Consider the following 24,530-nt stretch of genomic DNA (forward strand, 5'->3'; position numbering starts at 1 on the left):
AATATTCAGTGTTGGTAATTTTTTGCACCCAATATATTAATGCTATTATTTTTAATTACTCTAATGTAATTCTGTTGACAAATAAAGAATTCTATTTTCTCGAATGTTGCAAAAAAGTGTTTTATCAAAAATGTTTTATTATCATTTTCTCATCATTTCATTTATTATGTTCTTTCTCTTATCAGAAAATATTGATTGCAATTACACAGCTTCGTATCAGTTTTAGCTTTCTTTTTGCCCTAGAATTTAAATGTTGCTAGGCATGGCTGTTGTGATATTTTGGAATTAAGCAAAATACTATATGTCTAGTTGTTAACCTTCTTCATTTTCTCCTTGTAGTTCTTCTTTTTCAAGCTGTAGTTTTTCCTCATTTGACAGCCAATTAAATATAGGCGGCGGAACGATCAGCGAAATAATCAGCTCAGAAATACATATCAGTATATCAAACCCCACCTTCCAACATTCCATTCAAGATAAGAAAAAACACAAGGGTTGATTATTTTTTTTACATTTACTTCTTCACTTTTATTCTGTTTCAGTTTTCATATAATTTAGTTTTAACTAAAATAATAATGATAAAGAACATACAATTTATATGTATATGCACTTAAATATTGTAGGTGTGTGTGTATGTTTAATGCATGGGTGAGTGTGTGTGTGTGCTGCACTGGGACAGTGTGTGTTTGTGTGTGTTTAGACATACATGAAATTAGCTGTAAATATGTACGCTATAAGTAATATTAGATGCATTATTTACTCGTACATTTCATTTATTCACGAATATTACAATAGAATAGAAGATGTGCGACCCATGGATACGATGAGCGAGTGAGTGTGTGTGTGTATGTGTGTTAACTAATATTATGTGAATGTTGTCCTACGGCTATGGAAATTTGTACATTATTTACAATTACATTTGGAAATACAATTACTTGACATACATCGTAATTTATATAGGCATGTTTATCGATTATAATAATATATCGTATGTATACATATAAAGTAGTGTAATTAATGTATTATATTTATATAATAATTGCTTACCATTTTAAAGACAACACTGCGTATGCGTAATATGAATATGAATAGTAATGTGTTTGTGTTTGTGTGGTGTGTATTGTTGTGTGTGCTTAGCTAAAGTAAACTACATTTAAGAAATGCACAAGTCTCTAGTTGTAACTATATATTGTTTTTCCATTCTTTATTATTTAATATTATCCTTTATTATTAATATTAAATTTCATATTTCATGTTGTTTTTTTTTATCTCATATTTTTGTTGCTTTCTCTCGATATTGGCAAAGAATAAGGCGCGTAAGAAAAACAAATGCATTCAAAATAAATAATATATAGGCGAGATCTTATCCTTACAGGAAAGTTCCGAAGTGCATGTGTGTGTGTGTTGTGACGGGGGGAAGGGGGAACGTTTAATACTCGTACCGTTATAACCTAAAGCCTAAACACTAAACACTAATAATAATAATAACTAAGCATATAAAAAACCAGTTAGCAACTCTTTTTTTTTTTGTTGTGTGAAAACTAAGCACTTAGCAGGCTAAACACTAAACGTTGGGGTTAAAATAGCAGTCCAAATGATGTGGTGTGTCTCCTCCTCCTCCACCTCCTACGCCTCCTACGCCGTTGGCCTCTTCAAAAGAGCCAACCCCGCGACGCACTCAATCCTCATGCGGCAGCTCGGTGGCCTGCTGCTGCTCCAGCTTGATCTTCATCAGCGGCGATTCTCGCACCTGCGACGGCGCATAAGCCGCGGCTGCTGCAGCTGCCGCCGCTGCGGCTCCGGCGTTGGCGTCGGCGGTGGCGAAGAGTTCACTCATGTCCTGGCCGGGGAAGAAGTCCTCGAAGCGCGGACTTTTGTTCACCGACTTTTGGAGTAGCCCATTGGCAATAGCCTCGAAGTCAATGCCCGCGGGCAGACTCTCCAGGAAACGCTTGTTGTACGCATAGTTCGGATGCTGTTGTTGCTCCTTGCTCTGATGCTTGGCGTAGTGCGTGGAATACGGCGATGCGGCGCCCGGTCGACTCGATGATGCACCGTGTCCCGACGCCGATTTGCTGCCTGCCGAGGAGTTGGAGCCACGCGACTGATTGCCATATTGTCGGGCATGCATCGCCTCCTTTAGTTCTCGATCCCTGGACATCTCACGCTCACGTTCGCGTTCTCGGGATAATTCTCGCGCATAGCTCGCAGCACTGGGATGCATGGCAGCACCTGGTCCGCCGCTGCCTCCGCCGCCACCGCCGCCGCCTGCTCCGCGTTGATGCGGCGCCTGCTGCGAGGGCATCACATTGAGGCCGGGCAATCCCATCAGTCCCAGAGCGCTCAAGTCGGGCAAATTCTCGGTGCCACGTCGCTCGTTCTGCTGATGCTTGGCCGCTGCCACCGCTGCGGCAGCCGACACCTGATCCTCAATCTCCGAGCGTTGCAAGTACGCTGGCGATTTGTACATGTTCATCGACTGCACGTGCGGCGACTGCTGCGGCTGCTGCTGCGAGAGGATCTGACGACGCAGGGTCTCGGTCATGGTGCTCAGTGGATTGCTGCTGTCGGGCGGTGCAAGCGCCGCGTTCTGGGCGGCCATCTTAACCGCCGCGTTGTGGTAGCCATTGGCAGCTGCTGACGAGTTGCCAGATCCAAAGTGTGCCTAAGGTGGAGAAATTAAGGGGGAAGAAACAAGAGAGCATAGAGGAAGTGCGTTAGGAAATGGCAAGTGATAGAGCAATAATTTATATTTAATTTATAATTTATATTTAAGCTCCATATTCATTAAAATTAAGAGTATACGATTATATTCAAATAAATAATAACTCTGACGAACCCAAATTATATGTTATAGACATTTGTGTTTACTTAAAGCAAACTTTAATTAAAGTTTTCAACGTCATTTTCTTGTCTGCTACTTTTTTATTATATGAATTTATGAGATGAAAACTGTTTTGAAGCTAGTTTTTATTATAGTTGTCACATCTGTGGTATACTTGATATAAACCTTTTATTTGTAATCTCTTTTGGGACCAACACGTCAAGTGGCACACAGAATGTTCGAAAAGTTTGGTATGTGATATTTAAGTTGCGATCAGATAAACAATTTTATGCGGCGAAAAAAATACTTAATGTAGTTGGGTCTTAATTCCTTTAATCACCAATCTAATATATAGTATTGTGTCACTATGGTATATTTTCAATGTATAAAAATGTATAAATGGTATATTGATTTAGTATATTTAAAGAATAATACTGCACTGTTTTATTGGAAGTAGCTAGTTGATATATCGCATATACCAAATATAGCATCGGTATATTTAGGTAGTTTCGGTATATTGTTTTAGTATATTTAAAGAATAATACCGCACTGTTTTATAGAAAATATTTATACCAAATGTAGCCGTCAGTATATTTTTGTATTTTTGGTATATTGATTTAATATATTTTAATAATAATATCGAAAATAGCTATCAAATATATAAATATATCAAATATAGCCGTCGGTATATTTTGTATTTTTGGTATACAGATATAAGTCTCACAGTCCAGCACACTCGGCCTTAGCTTTCATTAGTATAATTTCATTAAATCAGAAAAGTCTCATTTCAAAACATGTAAAGCTCTATGAAGAATTTCTAAAGCACAATAATCAGAGCAACGATTTGGTATTTTTCCTTAACTCTTATTCTAAAAAACTGTTGTATGTATTTTAAAATAATGCAAAATAGGAATCAAATAAATATGTGGAACTATTATTATTTTAATAATTAAATTGTCTTTTAAATACTTACACCATGCGCTTGTCCGTTGGCATACTGATGCGCACCCATGTCCTCCTTGATCTCGCGATAGTCACGGAACACCACAGCCTTAATGACGCTGCGAATGAGTTCCTCTGGCCACATGCCGAGCAGGATGCGCTGCGGTCGGCCACGTGCCTTGGGTCGGGGATCAGTGCCGCCATCAAGTGAGGGTCCCAGCATGTTGTGCACACGATTGGCATAGAGCACGAATGTCGGATACGGGATGTCATATTTGCGAGCAGCCTGCGACAGCGAAAGTCCTTCTTTCAACACACTGAAGATGGCCTCGGCCATGGCTTCGGGGCGCCAAGACTTGAGGGGACCGCGTTCACGAAAGCGCAGCTGTTGCACCAGATTCTGTTGGTTAGTGTTCCAGCATTTTTGCCACATCGACTGCAATTGGTATTGGTAGCTGTCTGCTGGTGAAAAGGAAGCGCCAAAAACAAAAGAAAAAAACGTATTCCAAACTTAGTACGAGCTATGTTAATTGGCTCAAAAGGAAGCCGCTAAAGCTTCCTGCAAAGACTTAAAATAGTTGCAAGTGTGTTTGTGTATGTGTGTGTGTGTGTGTGGACTGTCACTTACCCGCCACAGATGTGCCTGTTGCAGGAGCACCCATCCAGCCATGTCCGCCGGTCTCAATCATTTTGGCCTGCAAAGACGATAAGGAAAAGCGTCGTTTAGTTTTCAAAAGACATTTACGTTTTTGTGTGTGAACGCGCCGAAGCCGAAGCAAAAGTCGAGGCGACTGTTTGGCACAAAATGTTTGGCCATAAAAGTTTATTAATGCCATAAATGCTGGGAGGCCAACAAAGCTTTTTGGTATGCAAACGCCAAAGCAAATTAGTATACAAAGTTGGCAAAAACCATTTGCCTCTCTCTCGCTGACTAGCTGAGCGCCTCGTCTTTTGTCTTTGCATTTTTATGGCAAAAGGTCCCCTCTATTTATTTATTGCCATTTGCTATTATTAGCCATTCAAGAGTTGACTCTATATTCCCCCTCACTCGCTTACTCACTCACTTACTTATTCGCCATATCTGTCCGCAAATTAACGCTAACTAAAGCAAAACTCTTCGTGGAAGTAATTGAAGCGGCTTTTAATATTTATTAATAAACACGAAAAGAGGGGGCAACAACAACAACAAAAAACAATGTGCAAAACAAAAAATGTGCTAAATAAATTAAGACAAAGCCGCAGTTAATTTCTAGAGTAAGCCCAAGCCCCATTTGCACTTCGACTCGCTGCGAAAAAAAAACAAAGTTAAATTGATGCACGTTCCGTTGCCTCGTTCGTGGCACGAGAAGGATTCATTGCCTACCGCTGACCAGCCAAAGTTGACGCCTACTTGCCACCTTCCACCCTCCTTCACCTTCTCCTGACTCTCTGCTGACCATGTCAGCGGCCCAACTGCACAAAGCCATGCATTTTATATGGCCAACAACAAGCTCGCTATACAAATTATGTGAAGCGGCAAGAAACAGAGCACAGAGAAAAAAAAACAACAATTTATATATATATAGTGCAAGTCTTAAATATTTGAAACTAGGTAGAGCCACGCCACCAGCCTCAGTCGCAGTCGCAGTCGTGGCAGTTGCTACAACCCCTTTATGCCTCATACCTCATGTTGCATTGCATTTGTTAGACGCCTGCCATGTTAAGGAAAAAGGTCATAAAATGTATGAATAATTGAAATTGAAAAGTCGGAAGCATTTTTTGCATTTTTACAGGCAAACCCTAAACCTTACAACAAAGTGAAGAGCAATGCAGATGGGGAAAACAGCTAAGGAGAGGAAGGGAAACATGTGCTAACGAATGCGAACGAGCCCAACCCAGAACAGCAGCAGATATCAAAATGGCGTTAAAAACGTTATTTTATGTTAAACATTTTGTTAATGAAGCGTCAAATAGTGGAGCTGCTTGTTGTTTTTATACCCTGTGCAACACTCGTAAAATAGATGAGCAAAGGATGCCATAAAATAGCAAAGTATTTATGTGATACATCCTCAAAAAAACTGATTAAATTTGAGACGATGTTTAATTGTTGGAATAAAAAGTACTTTAGACTGTGTAATGTTTAAATTTCAAGTTGATCTATTGAGAAATGAAGAATGAAATAAAATAAAATAAAGTTTTACAGGGTATTTTGTAGTTCAGCATTTAACTTTGTTTACTTTCAGGCATGGAAAGTTTTGAATGACTTGAGAAATGCGAATATGATAAGCGAATTAATAAACAGCGAAATAACTAATTGATTGATAATTTTGTATACATCTTGAAATTTTAATTATGTTTAAATATAAAATGAGCAAAACTGTACGATAATCTATATAAAGATTGTAGAAAATTGAGATTAACAAATAAATAATTAATCAGTTTTCCACTCAAATTGAAAAACAAACAGAAAATGAGCGACCTCTACGATAATCTTTCTAAAGATTTTATAAAATTCACATTATCAAATGACTAATTGATCAATTTCCTAACCCAATGATAAATGACAAGAGAATGAGAGAACTTTGCGAGATTCTAAATAAGGAATTTTGTTTATGATACAATTCTACGAAATTCTTTATAAACATAACACAAAATTAATGAAATCAATAGTGAGTATCTCTAAGTTGAGCATGCTCAGTTATTTTCATTCTCATAATTTCTAATGATTTGTTAGACATTATTTCTACTTAGGGTATTGCTAAGTAGATCACGCTTAGCAACAATAACTGTTTCCCACTTGTGATTTATAATGAAAAAAGTGTTGCTAAGCTGTCAGAAGTTATATAAAATGTATTGAGCTTTAAGTAATTAATTGTTGCTGACAAAGTAGTTAACCGGGTGTACGCTGTACAGTTAAGCAACGTCAAGTTTATTGCTAATAACAATAATAATTACAATACAAATTATATTATTAATCAGTCAACTGCAAAAATAATGAGCACTCAATCAAAAGCTTTGTAAAGCACATGAAAGCTTGCAAAGTTCACATATCATTTCAGATACTTTGTTGCACCAGCATCGGGGGTAATTGTAGTAGTGTGTGTTGCAAGAACAATAGAATGGTTTAGCTGCCGCATTAAGAACGAACTTTAACTGTTATTGCTCGTATCATTATTATGATTATTGTTGTAGTTCTTCAAGTTGTCGGCGTCGGCGGCGTTGCTCTTAAAACAATTGCTCACTAACATGGGAATCCATTAGTCACTTACATCGTAAATTCGCCAGTCACTTGCCAATGCATTATGGCGACCTTTTAACCCCTCGCCCCCTGCCCTAGAGTGCGGCGGTGGGAAGGGAAGTCTAACAATTATAAGACTCGCATAGTACAATACATATAATAAAATATTGCTAGCGCTGCTGCTGTGCTCAAAAATGTTTAATTAATTAAATTTTCAATTTCCCGCCAGCAACGATGAAGGCAACAACAACAGCAGTAACAACAACAACAACTGGAACAAGTGACTGTGCCACGACGTTTCTCATACTCAACAAAAACAAATTTGAAGCGTGCGCGCATTCAACTTTCTTTCAACTCATTTAATTTAATTTGCGGCGCTTCGCTGCTCCAGCGCTGCCTCAGTCGATGTTGCTGCTGCTGTTGCCACTGCTGTGGCTCATCGTCTTCTTGTTCTTGTTCTTGCCAATTACTCATCGTGTGCACGCCCCATTCATATAATAATTTATTTAATTAACTTTTTCGCTTCTACAAATTTCTATAAAAAAAAAACAAAACGGAAATATATTGATTTTTGTTCTAGAATATTTCTCAATATTTGTTATACGCACACACACACACACACACACACACACGGACACACACGTGTCTGTATGTTGGTAATAAAATATAAATTCATACCAAGGTACTCACACTCTCCTCCTCCGCATCTATCATCAATCCAAATGCAGGCGTTGCTACCTCTGCCCTTGCCCTTAACTTGTTCAATAGCTCATTCTACCTTCTCTCTCTTTTTCGCTCTCTGTAGTGCTCTCTCTCCCTTACATATTCTTGCCTTTCAACAGCCTTCAAGTTGCCACGATTTCTCGCCCCCCTTCCACTTGGAACACTCGCCATAAAACCCGTTGGATTCTAATGCAATTTTAATTTTATTTTTCAAGCGAGCACATAAACTCGACACCCCCGCCTCCTCCTCCTTCACATCATTGCCCCCCTTCCCCTTCTCTATCCCCCCTTTCCACCCTCTCTACGCTGTTACAGATACTACAACACTGTGGTATGCTCAAGCCAAAAGGAGAAGGAGAAGCTAACACTACGAGCATTAAACTACAGTCGCGTCCAACGAGAGAGCTGAGCTCTAAGCTCTGAGGTAGGGTTGAGGAGGTCGCGTCCTTTTTCCCCACCTTGTTTGTTGCCTTAGAAGAACTTTGGATGTAGTTTGCCTCCTCGCCTCGCTGTGTGTGTGTAGGTAGAGTATATTTCTTATATTATATAACACTTTATTTATTATTCATTTTCGATTCGTGCTTTTACTGTGGCAGCGACGTCAGCAGCGGCGTCTCAAGTTTGTTATTTCTCTTGTCTGCAACTTGCTCACCACAATCACCTTCTTCCCCCCACGTTCCGTGTGCATGTCACTTCCCACCACCACCACCATCGAACACCACCTGCTACAAGTTCCTTAAGCTTTTGTCTGTGTCTGTCTGTGCTGCGATTGCTGAGCGCCTGCTGCTCTTTAGCCTTCACTACTACTACTTCTACTACAACTAGCAACTACTCTCTCTCTCTCTGTCTTTCGCTCTCTCATCGCTTCTCTTCTCTTGCCAAACCTTGCCTTGGCTCATTCATTCATTCATTTATTTATATTACTCAGCCAACCACACGCACACGCCCCGCACATTTCGCGCTCTCTCTCTCTCTCACTCTCTCTCATCCTAATCCTGCTCAAGTTGTCTGTCTCTCTACCTCACTCACACTCTCTTCTCTCTCTCGCTCTGTCTTCGCCTTCTGCGGGCCTTGGCTTGCAGTAGTCGCGTCTTTTATCCGCGTCCTGCGCCCGGTTTTATAGTTTTTGCGCTCATGCCATTCATTAATTTTATAAGAAGCAATGCTTGGCATAATAAATAATTAATTTAAATGGGGAATGGGAATGCAAAAGGGACGGAGACAGACGGAGAACAGCGAACAGCGAAACTGAGAGAAGACGACAAAGTCTCGACTACAACTACTTCCAAGAAGTGCTTCCACCAAAGTGCTTCAAGTTGTCGCCATTCCGTCGCACGTTTCGACAGTGGGTAACAGTTGTAATGACAATCCAATGATTATATTACCCATACTGTATTTACTATTATTTTAAGCCGAGTCCCGTTGAAACTCAATTTCAGCAAACTACACGATTGCTTTGTGTGAATTGGTAAGGCGCTAAAAATAGAAGCGTTAAATTGCAGCTATTCATAGCTAAGCAAAATGATGCTAAGAACATAACATTCGTATATTATATTTACTCTAATTTTAAGTTGATTCACGCTGAAACTTTCAGAAAGAAATATTGTATCTAACAAACATGATTCCAAGAGTATAATAATGTATTTAATTTAATGGTAAGTTGAAATTCTTTCACATAGCAGAATATGTTTTCAAAAGAATCATAAATTCCCTCTCTCTATTCATAACTGGCAAATATGATATAATATAATTTCTATATAATTCAACACTTTGAATATCTTTGAAGTTCAATATACAAATAATAACTGAATGTAATCTATAAATAACTGAAATATTCCTAATCAATATATATGGATTGTATATTAATATGATATTTAATTGTATTTTAAGTCCATTGAAATATTTAAACTTGAAACACGCGCAGATGATGTTTTTAAAAGGAATAATAAATAATATCCATATAATACTGTGGGCAAAAAAGTAGTAAGACTTTTTAATTTATATTTCGTGCGGAAATCCATTCGTCGAAATATTTTGTTTCTAGGTTGGCAAGACTGTCAGTAACTTCTATGCCAAATATCATATCAAAATAATCATTAGTGTTTAATATATGCCAGTTTTTCTGAAGTACAAAAAGTGCATTCGGCGATTTTTACAATGAGTATAAATAAGAAACATAATCACTTTTATACACTTCAATACTAAATTTTTAAGACGATATCTTTAAAGTTCAATATCAGCAATAAGTTGATGTGTAGAGTATACAAATAGTAACTTAATGTTATCTATGAATAACTCATAATCAATAAAATTTAAAATATAATTTTACAAAGCTAAAACTTCTAGAACTTTGAACTCTTTTGTTTTTTACAGTGTATTTGCAAAGTATTTTCAAACAGTGGCAAAAACTTTGGCAAACAGTGAAAATGAAAATGGCATTTTACCGCCTATGAAATACGGTACATAACTCGGTAGAGTTGAGTCTGTAGAGTCTAGTCTTTGAAATTGAATTGCCCGGTTGTTAGCCAACTGTGCAGAAAGCAGCTCATCTTTGCTTAACTGTGCAACTTCTTTGCTTAACTATTCAACTCCTTGGTGGATCCACAAGACAAGTCCATGGCAGTGGCAACAACAGCAAGAGCAAAAGCAACGGTGGCAGTGGCAGTGGCAGCAACAACTAAATATTTAATAGTATTTTATTGCACGAATTTCACATAAAATATGCATATTAGCCCAATGCATTATTCATGAAATAATGTGAAAAACACATTTCGCGGAGGGCAAAGCCGCAAAAGGAGTTTTGCCCTCCGGTCCCTGGAAGAGAGACGGCAAAGACGGTGGTCTACCCAACTTTTCTTACTTTTTACATAACTGTTGTGTAGTAGATATATATGTAGTATATATTGTAAAATGTATTATGTATATCTGATATGTATGGAAATGCAAAAGAAACACAATGTTACAAAACAATTGCAGTGGCGAATTTCTACGGAAGGAGAGTTCGACTTGGACGCAATGTGTCAGAGCTTAGGTGTACTGCAACAACAATCAGACTAACAGCAATAGCAATAGCAATGGAAACAACAACAACAGCAACAACAATTGCAGTAATTGTAGTAATCATAAAATCAAGTGCGAGTGCATGTTGCTTGGCGCTACGCTTCTGTTTCTGTTTCTGTATCTGAGTGTACAATGAAAGTTTTGTTTGCTACAACAACAACGAAAACAACAACTAGAACAACAACAGAACGACAACAGCTAGAGAGCAATAACAACACTTACAATAAAGCCAACAATAATTTAAATGCAATAAATAATTATACGCCAAGTGTTGAGTGCAGCGCGCATTGAGGTGTGTCAGGTTCAGCCAACTATCCAACTATCCAGCCAGGCAGCCAGCTAGCAAACTAACCAGCAGCCGACAACCGACAACTAAAATTACAATAAAACATTCAAATGGGGGCACACACTCAACGCTCAGCTCAGCTCAACTCAACTCGACTTGACTTCATCCATTCATCCATCCACACACAAAGTGCCAAGCCCAAATAAAAAAGAAATACAACAAAAAATTGAAACAAAAAAAACTTTACAAATGTTACCCTTCCTATTCTCCTTCCTTCCCTGCTTGCTTTCTATTCCTTGCAAGTCACAGGCGCGACGAGCTTCTAACTGTTGTCTACCCCTCAAAACTGGGACTCCGACTCCGACTCCGGCTCCGACTTCAACTCGAACTCGACTCGAACTCAAAGTCAGGCGGCAAGCGCAACAGACACCAAGGAAAAGGTCAGAGCTAGTGATGACATTGTGAAAATGCAGTTGCAATCTTTATTGTTTTTAAATATACAATTAATTTAATTAGCTACCAGTTGTTGATCAGTTCAATATTTCGAATTTCTATAATAATAGCTTAGATCAATGCAATGAATAATAGAAAAATGGTTCGAGTATGGAAAAGGAAATATAAATGACATCATTAGAATGACAGTGAAAAAATACAACAAAGAATTGATAGCGAGAAAATAATTTATATTGTTATGGCAATTAAAAATCACAAAAATGTAAACAATAAAAAATTGTATCTTCAATTCAATAAGAACAAAGAAAAAATATTTTAAGCCAGAGCATTTCAAAATTGTGCATTTATCAAAATATCAAAAAGCTTTGATCAATGCATCGATTGATAGAAAAATGTTCAAAGTAAAATAATCACATTAAAATATGAGAAAGGAAAATTAACTTTAAAATGTAATTAAATATTAAACAATTGAATATATCATATCAAGGTATTTAAAAATGATCTATACGCTTGTTTAAAATCGTAAAATAATGTTGAACAATAAGTGAAAATATTTAACTTCATTAAAATGACAGTGATAAAGTGACCACATAAAAATAAAAATTACATAAAGCAGGGAAAATGAATTTGAAATAAAGTAAAATTAAAATAAAGTACAGTAAAAATATCAGGTAAAGAAAGTTTAGAATTGAATTAAAAAAGGATTTTTTTAAATATTCTTGAAATATATATTTTTTAATATTCATTTTATTTTATATATATTTACGAGTATTTATTATTTTCTTTTTCACGCTGCCATCGCTAGGGGCAAGCCTTACAACATTGCAATGTGTTGCTGTTTATTGCAGTTGCTGTTGTTGTTGCTGTTGTTGTTGTTGCTGTGTTATTTACTTTAGCTATTGTTGTTTTCAACTGTTCTGTGTAGCTGTCGCTGTTTCTCTTGTTGTTGTTGTTGGTAATTGCAACTTTTTCCCCTCATGTAATTTTTTTCGTTGCCACATTTTATGGCGCCTTGCTTGTTGTGTTCGTTTTTGCGTTCGCGCTGTTTGTTTGTTTGTTTCGAAGTAAAAATTAACCTTTTGCAAATAGTAATTTATTGTTTTTTAGCATGCAGGATAATGAGGATATATGGCCGACAGTCGGCGGCCGTGGCAGCCTTGCCTTTCAGCCACAGCTACTTAAAGCTTACACAAAGTCAGTTGTTGTTATTGTAATGACTACGCAGCGTAACGTTTACTTCAGAGCCTTGCGTGTCCTTTGAGCTGATTGAAAGTGCAAGCAGCAGCAGAAAGTTGCAACTGAATTGTCTGGCAAGTGTTAAAACGACTGCACACGATCATTAAATATTAATTCAATATTCCTCGAGAGTAGAAAAAAAATATATGTTATATGTGTGTGCGTGTGTTGCCCGCCCCCTTTGTCATCATCATTAGTTTGACGCGGGGCGAAATCTAACATGCACGGACATGTCAAAGCAACATGCACAAGCATGTCCACAAGCAAGGATGTATGTGTGTGTGTGGCAAGTGTTTTCCATATGAATAAGCGAGCAGCAAAGTAAATACCAAGACAGGAAGGCAAAGACAAAGCGAAATGCCAAAGCAGGAAGCGCGCGAGCTGCATTTCGGTCAAGCGCACAGATGTATGCTATGTTATTTGAGCTGCACGCACACACACCAACACACACACACATACATACGCACACGCATTGCATTGCTGTAATGCATATTTGAATGTCTGCCTACGGGCGCTGTGGCGGCCAATCGAATCGGCTCCGCTGCCAAGATACCAAAAGCCAAAGTCCCCGCGCACTCAAAGCCAACAAAAACTGACTGCAATGTGTGTGCGAGAGTGTGTGTTGTGTGTGTATACAATGTGTATGTGTACGTGTGTGTGTGCACTCGCATAAACCCTTGAAATAATATTTAATATTTAGAGAGACATAAATATTAAATGAAATGCCGCTATGTTACTTAGCAAAATCCAATGCTATGCAAAAAGGTAAAGCAACTTTGCAACCTGCCTTGCCCCACCCCTCTGCCCCCTCTACCCCTCTCTTGTAGTCGTATAAAACAAGAATTACAGCTAACACATTCCAGCGTTATTATTTTTTTTTGCTTCCTATCTATATATGTATGTGTGTGTGTGTTTGTGCATGTTTGCAGCTGTAGGCGAAAAAGTGCAGCCCAACTATATAGCAGAGGCATGCCACGATTTTCTTTAGCTTCAAGAGAGGGGGAGGAAAGGAGGCGGGAGGGAGGGAGGTTGGTTGGTTAGTTGTGCCGCGCGCACATTTTTAGTTTTCAGTTTCAGTTTCAGTTGCTGTTTGAGTTGCTGTTTTGTATTTGATACCTTTGGGAAGTTGTGTCGAGGCGAGTTGAGTTGAGGCGAGTTGAGTTGAGGCGAGTCGAACTCTCTCGCTCAGCCGCCACGTCGAACATCGCCATCGCCGCGTTGCTGCCCCCCATACGGAAAATCTTATGAAATATGCACGGCCTCTGTAATTTCTTATTTAAAATGCCATTAAATTTTTTGAATAGCATAGAAAGAGAGAGAGAGGAGAGCACTGAGAGCAAGTGAGAAGTGTGAGGCAAAAGTGAGTCTAAAACAGAGCGCAGCATGCACTCGGGCACCCTGGGTAAATAGAGGCGCGGACCTGGACACAGTTGCACGTGTGTGTGTGTGTGTGTGTGTGTGTGTGTGTGTGTGTGTGTGCAACATGCGCAACGTTGTAACCTGTGTAACATGCAACGTGTGTCTGCTAGCGACGAGGTTAGACAAATATAGTTTGGTCTGGGTCTCTGATCCTAGCTGCAGCTGCAGCTTCTGTTTGAGGTGCAGAGGCCATGTGGGAGTCACTTGCGAGTCGAGTTGGCCAACTTTTAAAATGCATATTTGATTGTTTTTCATAGAGAAAGAGAGAGCGAGAGAAGTAGAGAACGAGGCGTAGGCCTAAATGTATGCAATAGTTGAGTTGCAGCCTGCGAAGTGCAGCAGCAGCTCATTAAAGTGCCAAACGGGGCAACCGCTGCAACACATGCATCTTTTATGTTGCCAATTGTCGCACACACACACACTAATACACACACACACATGCTGGCAATCAGCTGTCACATGTATATTCAATGTGCAACTGTCTCTGCAATTGTATCTACATGTGGCAAGTTAATATTGATTTGGTCAAGCGAACGTTGCATTCGCGCGCTATGCTTAAGATAATTAATATCATACAACAGCAAGTCTCTATCTACAGTTGTGTGTGTGCATAATTACATATGTATGTAAATACAAGCACAGTCGACAGACTGGCCACAAAGCTTCAAACTGCAAATGTATCTATGTATCTGTGTATCTGCATCTGTGTATTCTGTGTGTATCTGCATCGTCGTCTCTGTCTGTAACTGTCAGTTTGATTTGCAGGACGCATTTCTAAAATAATTACAAATACACACGAATTAAATTTGCATTAGAGCCGCAGCCAATTAGCGTTGGCAGCAGCTTTTGGCCAACACACTAAGTAAGCACAGTTGACCAGTCTCTGAGATTTCAGTTACTCCTCCTCCTCCTCCTCCTCCTCTGCCTCTTCGAAACTAAATTTTAACACACACCATCGCTGAAATTCGTTTAAATAATGCTCATAAACATGTTTGCATTCATTTAGATTACTAATGTGCTGCTTCTATGTATTTTTCTATTTGTTATTGTTATTTCTCTACTCTTCGTTTTTTTTTTCTATTTTGTGTTTTTAGCAATTAAATAAAAATTGCCTTGGCGAGCCATAAAATAATTTTCTTAACGCGAAATATATGGCATATATATTAGCTGATGTTTGGATTTCAATAAAGATTTGTGCCTCAATATTAAGCAGATATATATCGTATATATATATATATATAATGTGATGTGTATCTATATAGCAACAAGGTTGTAGAATCAGCAACAACAACAGCAACAACAAAAAGGCTGCGTCATTTTTATTTGTTTCGCTTCAAGTGCAGGAAATTGTCTGTAGCCCATTTAAAAATAAACAATAATAAAATAAATAATTAAGAAATACGCTTTTTGCGCTTAATTATAAACAAAAAGCGACTGCCTGCAGTACAGTATTATTGCCATCGTCGTTGTTGTTGTCAAGAAATTTGTTGAAACTAAAAAAAGAAGCATTACATAAACGCTCGAAATAAATAATAATAAGTGAATCACTGTGAATGAAAAGCATCAACAATAACTACCCCAACACGCGCGCAGCTCAAATTAATAATATAAATATAAATGGCAAAAATTATTTATTATTATCTTCTTGGCTTCTCCTTTTCGAAATTTATTTTTGGCCACGCACGAAATAAATCAAATACAATTTGCTATTTTATACCCCTTGAGACAACAAATCTCTTCAAAAGGGGGCATCACAATCAGCAATTCTAGAAAGTGATCAACAATTGCCAAACAAAGATGCTAATGTGAATACAGGGTAGTTGTTAGTCGAGCTACCCAAGGGGGGAATTGGAGGGAATATCGCGACACAAAAAACGCTGTGATAAGAGGCGTGGCATCAGCGAACGCATGGGCAAATTGGCTTTAGAAATTTACAGGTCTCTGTTTGTCTCTTTTAGCATCGAGTTTTTAGCAGTCGCGCCTTTAAAATTTATACTTAATATTATCCACACACTCTCAAACACACACACACGCACGTAGTATAAACATATTTTTATTGACTTAACATTGTTTTTTCAACAAACAAAATGCTCGATTGTTTTTTAGTCTGGCTTTTTATTTATTTTTAATGAGCAAAGAGAGAAGAAGATATCTAACTGTGAGGGGCACTATTGTAATTCTATTTGTTGTTGCTTACGATTAAATATCTTTTAGTATTTATTTGTCTAACGTTTTGTGTGTGCCCATTGGAGATCTCTTTCATGCATACTCGTATACACACATAACATATTTTTTTTATATTTTTTTATGGATGGATTTGCTCATTTCTTTTTTCCTTTAAAGCACTTTATAAGGCTGTATATTTTATGAGAGGGCAAATTACAGACAATGCGTCAGAAAGCACTAGAAAAACTAAAGGGCCATAAAAAACGATAAAAGTAATATTGAATAAAAGATGTGCTTATAACATTCTGAACTTGGTTTTAACCTTTGCACAATGTCGTTAACGACGTCTCATAATTCTATGCAGCATATCTCTTTTGTTTAAAAGCAATCTACATATAACAAAAAATAACCTCTAGATCAAGTTTATCAACCTCAAGATAACAAAGTTTTCTAAAGTATGGCAACGCTCTGAGCTGTGCTTATCGATAAATCAGCTGGGGCTGACAGTTGTGGCCAAAAAAATTGAGCATAATGCAAAGGGAAATTCATTTAGTCTTTTTTTTGCCAGTCATGGAAAAATAAGATCGAATTCGACCACAAATTGGAAGATTAAATAATTAAAAAGAAATAAAGATTTCAAAAGTATGACAACGCTGTGGCAATGCTTATCGATAAATCAGCTGAGGCTGATAGTTGTGGCCGTAAAATTGAGCACACTGCAAGAGGAAACACATTTTTTTTCTTTTTTGCCAGTCATGAAAAAGTGAGATCGAGTTCGACAACAAATTAGGAGATTAATTAATTAAAGAGTGAATTCATGGGAATAAAAGTCGCATGAGTTATCCTTTTATTTATGGCTCCCCAAATTAAAATCAATTGTCAATTCAATTTTATAATATATCCGAAATACACAAAAATAAGATATGAATGAGCAACGAAAAAAAAAACAAGTAAGAAAGCTACAGTCGAGAGTGTGCTTGACTGTGAGATACCCGATACTTATTTTGAATAGAAGCAAAACAGTACGGTATCAAAATATACCGAATTAATATACCACAAAAATACTAAAAATATGTCAACTATATTTGGTATATCGATGTAGTACTTTATTCAAAATATACCACAGAATTCAGTGCGGTATTAAAATATACCGAATTAATATACCACAAAAATACTGAAATATATAACTAAAGTTATATTTGGTATATCGATACAGTACTTTGTTCAAAATATACAACAGAATGCAGTGCGGTATCAAAATATACCGAATTAATATACCACAAAAATACTGAAAATATGTCAACTATATTTGGTATATCGATACAGTACTTTATTCAAAATATACCACAGAATACAAAATATACTGTATTATCAGCTAAACAATTAGTTAGCGGGTATAAAAAACCTGTAACATAACTGAGAGCAGCAAAGCTCCTTAGATTCGTTTATCAAACAAATTCGCTGATCGTTCGCTTTGTCTTGCGTTGCGTTTTGTTTTCGTATTCGCATTGGGGGATTGAGATTCAGATTCAGCTTCAGATTCCGAATTCGAATTTGGATTTGGAATTGACTTATTAATTAATTTATGCAGACACGTTTTAGTTTTATTATTTTTAAATTTGTGTAATTTGCTTTTTATGTTTATTATTTGTTTCACAAGATGTGAAGAATTTTGTGTCATTGTTGTTGTTATTTTGTAGCTGTGTTTTTGGCGATTTCTTGCCTCAGTTTTATATAGACGAATTTATTTTTCATGTCTCTTTTGGCCATTTGGAATTGGGCATAAATTATTTCTTCTCTTATTTTATATATGGTTTTTTGCTTTATTTAGAAATGTTGTTGTTTTGTTTATATTGTTTTTATGCTTGTGATTTGATTTTATGTTTCGCATTTATGCGACCAGCTGCATGTGTGAGTGTGTGTGTTGAGTTTGAGTTGGTTTTTTATTATTTTAAATTTAAATAAATTAAATTTTATTAGTAAAAATTGACGAAAATATGCCACGCACTATAACAACAACAATAACAACAACGATGACTATCGCGAGTAACAATAGTAAAAAGAAATACACTATACAATAACAAGTTAGTTTTGATTAATAAATACCCCATGGCGGCTGTTTAGATACATTTTATGGGACAACGCCAGCTGTCCAAGCAATCTCAGTCTCAGTGTCGAAAAAAGGGGGGAGGGGCGATTTGGGGGCGGCAAATCTTTTATATAATAATATTGCATATGTTTATTTCTTTTCTAAAGTTTTATTATTTTATTATTATTTGTTGTAGTATGTGTGTGTTTATTGTCACACACACGCACACATAAAAACAAACAAATAAATAAAGCAGCGCGGAGGAAAAAGCGCCGCGTCATCTGGATCATAAAAGTTATGGAACTTGATTGCGATAGCTCTAAACTTTGCTTTTGTTAAAGATAATAATAATAATTTCAAGAGATATGAACAAAAAAGCATAAACGAAACAATTGAAACGCTTTCATTTAGCATTTTGTTGGGGATTGAAAGTATGAAAAATACATATTTATGGATGTGTGTGTGTGTATGTGTGTGTGTGTGTGTGTGTGTGTGCATAGTTACATATGGCGCGTTGTGCTTTGTTTTATTTTATAAATAGATCTCTTATGGCTCATTAGGTCAGTGCGTACCCCCCGAAGTTATATAATTAGCTCAACTCATAGTCAGAAAAACGAAATAGAAAAAAAAACGATCTCGACAACAACAATCAACAAAAAGCGTATCAATCAAAATGCCGCTATTTTCAAGCTCCACGAAGTTTGATTTGATTAGACAGCCGCCACACGCCGTCGTCAATGCAAATAAGCACGGCAACAACAACAAGACAGAGGAGCAACAACAATAACAACAACAACAATGCCACAAGCAGCAGCTCGAGCAACACCGCAACAATACAACTAATTCTCACTAATAGAAGTGAATAGCAACAACAAGAAGAGCAACAACAACAACGACAACAACAACTCAAAACATTCCAAGATCTCTCTAGCCACGGGCAAAATGTATATTAAAATAAATTTTAAGCATTTCGTTTGCCGTTTGTTATTTATTTTTTTATGTTTCATATATATATTTTTCTTCTCTTTTTTTCTTTTTTTGTGCCTTTTGCGCATGCGCACAAACTGGCAAACGAGCAAATAAATAATTAATGCAAATAAAGACACAAAGCGACAGCCAACAACAAATACAAATAATGAGTTGATCTCTATAATAAGCATGATGTGAAGATATCCTATACAACTTAAGATAAGCAGCTAGCGAACAATTTAGATTATGCTAACTCACATTGTGGCTTCAAATTGAATCAATTTCGCATAGATAGAAAATGATCATAATAATGATGGGCACAAAATAATTTGTGAAATATATATTTTTCGGCTCATCATATCACCGTTAACTCTTTTTATCAACAATAATAATAGGCCGAAAATAATTTGTTAATTTTTTTTTATAAATGTTTAATTCACCCATAACTGTAACAATAAAAATAATAGGCACAAAATAAACTTTAAAATTTGTTTCTTTTTTCTTTTTTAATTTCCAGTTCACAGTTACATAATTACCCGCAAGTCAATATACCCACTCTTAAGCTCTTTTGCCTTGGGTATTTAAAACGTGTCGCTAACAAACACCTATACAACTTCAGATTCACACCGATAGAGTCAAAGAAAACGAGAAATAAGAACACATGTAACCCAAAATTTGATTTATATAGTAAAAAATGCAAATAAATATTATTAATAACATCACTTTGAGTAGAAATAAACAAAGACAAATGGGTTCGAATAAACGCAGTGAGCAGATGTAAAGCGTTAACTGATCGACAATTTAATTCCCTAATTTAGTTTAATCAGTAGCATAACGCTTAAGAAAATACAGAAGCTTTAGAGTAAGGGCAAAAATTCCAATGTCACTTGGCGAGCGAGAAACGCGCCAAAAACCAAAAACAAATGCAAATGTTATGCTCCAAGTTCCGATATAAATTCTGATAATAATAAATATGCTAGAAAAAATGCTTAGCTACAAAGCATATTGAGAAAGGAGAATACGAAATGAAGTTGCGGTGGTTGAGGAGGGGAGGGAAATGGAAATGCAGAAAAGTGAAACATCTAAAACGCCAAGTCACCGTGACAAAGAAGCACAACAACATACTAGATATGTATATAAGTACAATAAAAATAATTACAAATGTAATTCAACTGGCCGACACAAAAAAAAAAAGTAAGTCGAGTGAGTTTATGTGTGTGTGTGTGTGTGTTGTGAGTGTGTGCGTGGGGGGAAAATGGAAAATAGAGTGGCGCACCCTCAAAGAAAAAACCACACAACAGCAACAACAAGAGCACAATGTTGGCGCACAATAAAAAACCATTAATTAAAACTATAAAAATTACACCACCGCACAAAATACAATATAAAAGGAGAGAAACAGAAAAAAAAAAGAAAAACTCATATTTTATTATTTGTTGGAATTCGTTGAGTCTTTTACATTATATATTTAATTACAGAGCAGTTCCAACATTTCAAAGTTTTTCCCACTTTTTTTTTATTATTATTTAAATTTACGTTATTAAGCATGTTGTTGGGCTCTGTGTCTCTGCCTTGTCTTTGCCTTTTTATCTTTGTCTTGACGATTAAATATCTCTTTGCTGGATACCTCGTAATGAGGGTCTTGGATTATAAACAGCACAGGGCACTTCTACGTCGATCACATTTACACTCTCAACACTCTGCCTTACTTGTTATACGCGCTACTCATAAGGTGAAAAGGAATTCTTTTGTATGGGAAAAACCGCCTACTTACTACGGGTGTTATGGCTTTAAGTAATAATCTGGTATATTTGGTACTCTGTGGTATAATTTGAATATGGTACTATATCAATATACCAAATATATATTTTAGTATTTTTACTACTTTTGCGGTATATAATAATAGAGTTTGGTATATTTTAGTCTTTTTGTGGTATATTAAGTTGGTATATTTGAATAATCTTTTAATTTGATTAAAAATGGGTAGCTGTATCGAATGTAGTTCTATATCAATATACCAAATATATGTTTCAGTATATTTTTAGTATTTTTGTGGTATATTAATTTGGTATATTTTAAAATTAATACCGCACAGCTTTGCATTTATTCAAGAGGGGTAGATGGTTGAATGTAGTACTATCTCAATGTACCAAATATAGTTTATGGTATAATTTTAGTATTTTTCTAGTATATGAATTTGGTATATTTTAAAATAAATACCTCACAGCTTTGCATTTATTAAAAATGGATAACGAGTATCTCACAGTCGAGCACACTCGACTGTAGCCTTCTTACTTTTTATATGGTGGGGCAGCTGTTTTTAATGACCATAGCAAGCGTTGGCTTTTAATTGATCTCAGCGCCTGTCTCGTATATTAAAATCCAAAAAATGATAATTATATGTATGCCACACACACACACACAGCTTGTACTTTTTTCCTCTTAAATTAAACTAGTATAATATATTTCTCCCCCCTGCTTTCATGGCTGCTTTCTTTAGTGGCTACCATTTAATTAGACGGTTTAGTTTTATAATGACAAGTTTGTGCTCTCATTGTTACAGTTCTTTCTCTTTATGAATTTATTTTTGGTGAGGGTCGCAGCTAAAAGGTTAACTTGAATTGGGGGCACCACGAAACATTTTTGATTAATTTATTATTTAATTATTTTTAAACACCTTCTTGCGTTGAGTCACTCAACATTCGAGAATGCATTCAATTCATTTCGGCCACACCTCGACAGTGCCATATTTATCACTAATAAACCAATTTCATTATAAGCCGTTGATGTTGAATCACCACCATTCAGCAGCATCACGAAAAATTTACAAACAATCGTTGATCTCCTCCTCCTCCCCCACTCTTGCCACTTCCCATTTAGCTGCCACCCGCAACAAACAAACGGCGCAAAGACGACGCTTAGTCAACATATTTTTCGTCGTTCGTCTCATTGCAAACTATAAATTTAGAATTCAATTTGAAATAATTATGCACATTTACATAAAACTTTAATAACTCGCCCGTGCAAACAGCCAGCGAGTAGAAGAACAAGAAGGAAGAAATAAATACACAGAAGCGGATTTTGTATCTTGTATCTGGCGCACATGCAAATACAGTTCAAAGACCTGTTCGTTGGTAGAGAGCGAAAAAAAACAACAACACCAACACCAGCAACAACAACAACAACGAAACAAACAAAAAAATTAACAAACCAACCAAAAAATTCATATAAAGAGAATAATTAAAAATGTTATTCGAATTGCTTTGCAAAGACAACAAGCACAGAATAAATGCTTAAACTTAAAATATATTAAAGAATTTCTGCAGAGTTCACGAAAATTAAATCTGGCGCTGTCATTCAAATACCCTGTAAACATAGAGTGCACTAAACATATACGATTATTATGGAATTATTTCGGATTGTAAATATTCAAATGGAAAAATTTTGACAACCTATATTTGATTATTTTTCAAGTATCTTTCAACTTAGATCTTATATTCAAAAATGTAGTTAATTTTAATAATCTTGGATCTTCGAAAATTTTAGAACATTTTTAATAGTGTCGTTAATTTTTGGTAGTTGATTATTCTTCAAGCATCTTAGATGTTTAGATCATTTAAGTAATTGTAAATATCTATCTTTGATTATACTTCAAGTATCTTCCCAACTTTTAGCTGCCAATTCTACAGAGTAAAGTTCACTCCAGCGTAACATGACTATTTTCTTTTCTTAGAAAAAGAATAAAATAAAAATAATAAATAAATATAAAATGCTTCCACAGCTGCTGCTGCTGCTGCTGCTGCTGAGGCAATACAGCATCTAACGTATGAATTAAAAATAAATACTATTAATTACACACACTCACACACACAGACACTCTCACACGACACATTTGAAATAAACACAGAGTGTCTAAACTAATATTTGTATCTATGGCGAATGCTAAATTACAGCGCGCTGACGCAGCGTTTTCTCAATTGCTCTGCAATCGACTTCATTCTACAAATTACAAATATACAATATAAGTAAGTAGAGAGATATTAATATATGTGCATACACATACACATACATATATACATATACATATACATATTTATATATGCTAGTAAATGACATAGACATAGACCATTGACCAACTTGGCGTCATTTCAGCAAACAGAGCAAAAAGTGACTCAGCCACATCAATTTAATTATAGCTCTGCACAAAATTTATATAGTTGTGCCCTGTTCATTATTAATCAGCACACATATTGGTTTCCCCTCTATATACGACGAGCGCCGCACACACAAATGTTGTATATACATACATATATATCTATATACAAATAAAAAAATTATTTAATTAATTATAGCCGACATGAAAACTACACAATTCCTGGAAAGTTTTGTGCTCAAGATAAATTACGCCAGCTTTTTCACGCATTGCGATTTGCTACTAAGAAATCTATGAATGTGTGAGTGCTAAAATAATAATTAAATTGTAATTGAAGAATAAGCTAATCCAAAGGAAAATAATTACAAATTTGTTTAGGAATCAAGTAGGAAAATTACAGTCGTTTGTTCGATTGTGAGATACCTGCGAAACAGAGCGGTATTATATTACATATAAACCAAAATCTACTAAAATATACCGAAGGCTATATTTAGTATATCGATATAGTATAACACGCAAAAAATGTCATGTGTTCAATTGTGAGATACCTGCGAAACAGAACGGTATTATTCTACAAATATACCGAAAAAGTCTGAATTATACCGAAGGTTATATTTGGTATATTTATATACTAAAACAATCAACGAATGTTGGGTTTTCGATTATGAGATGTCCGCAAAACAGTGCGGTATTATTCTACAAATATACAAAAAAATACTAAAATATACCGTAGCTTATATTTGGTATATTGATATACTTAAACAAGCAACAAATGTTCGACTGTGAGATGCCCGCAAAAAAACACCTATATTTTTCTACAAATATACCAAAAAATATACTGAAATATACCGAATATTATATTTGGTATTTGAATATACTATTACGTTCAAAAAATGACTCGTTATGAGCCATGGTAAATGATTGTAAACTTAATGCTTAATTTTAGCTCATTTAGCTAACTCAAACTTTTAGCTAAATGAAGAGCTCAAAACAAAT

General features: G+C 36.1%; 1 protein-coding gene across 2 annotated transcripts in view; it reads right to left on the bottom strand.

The window, feature by feature from the left end:
- Positions 1 to 504: 504 nt before the first annotated feature.
- LOC133846357 (protein bric-a-brac 2) overlaps positions 505 to 24,530 on the bottom strand; it is a 42,717-nt gene continuing 18,691 nt past the window's right edge. The window contains exons 3-5 of one of the 2 annotated variants that reach the window (XM_062281299.1): positions 4,392 to 4,458; positions 3,795 to 4,222; positions 505 to 2,662 (exon numbers count right to left, since the gene is read on the bottom strand). In XM_062281299.1, coding sequence (XP_062137283.1) covers positions 1,676 to 2,662; positions 3,795 to 4,222; positions 4,392 to 4,458 — 1,482 coding nt within the window. In that variant the 3' untranslated portion in view covers positions 505 to 1,675. Of the gene's footprint in view, positions 2,663 to 3,794; positions 4,226 to 4,391; positions 4,459 to 24,530 lie in introns of both variants that reach the window. The other variant, XM_062281298.1, reaches the window with a different exon arrangement.

Source organism: Drosophila sulfurigaster, chromosome 3 (genome assembly GCF_023558435.1).
Source record: "Drosophila sulfurigaster albostrigata strain 15112-1811.04 chromosome 3, ASM2355843v2, whole genome shotgun sequence".
NCBI classification, from domain to species: domain Eukaryota; kingdom Metazoa; phylum Arthropoda; class Insecta; order Diptera; family Drosophilidae; genus Drosophila; species Drosophila sulfurigaster.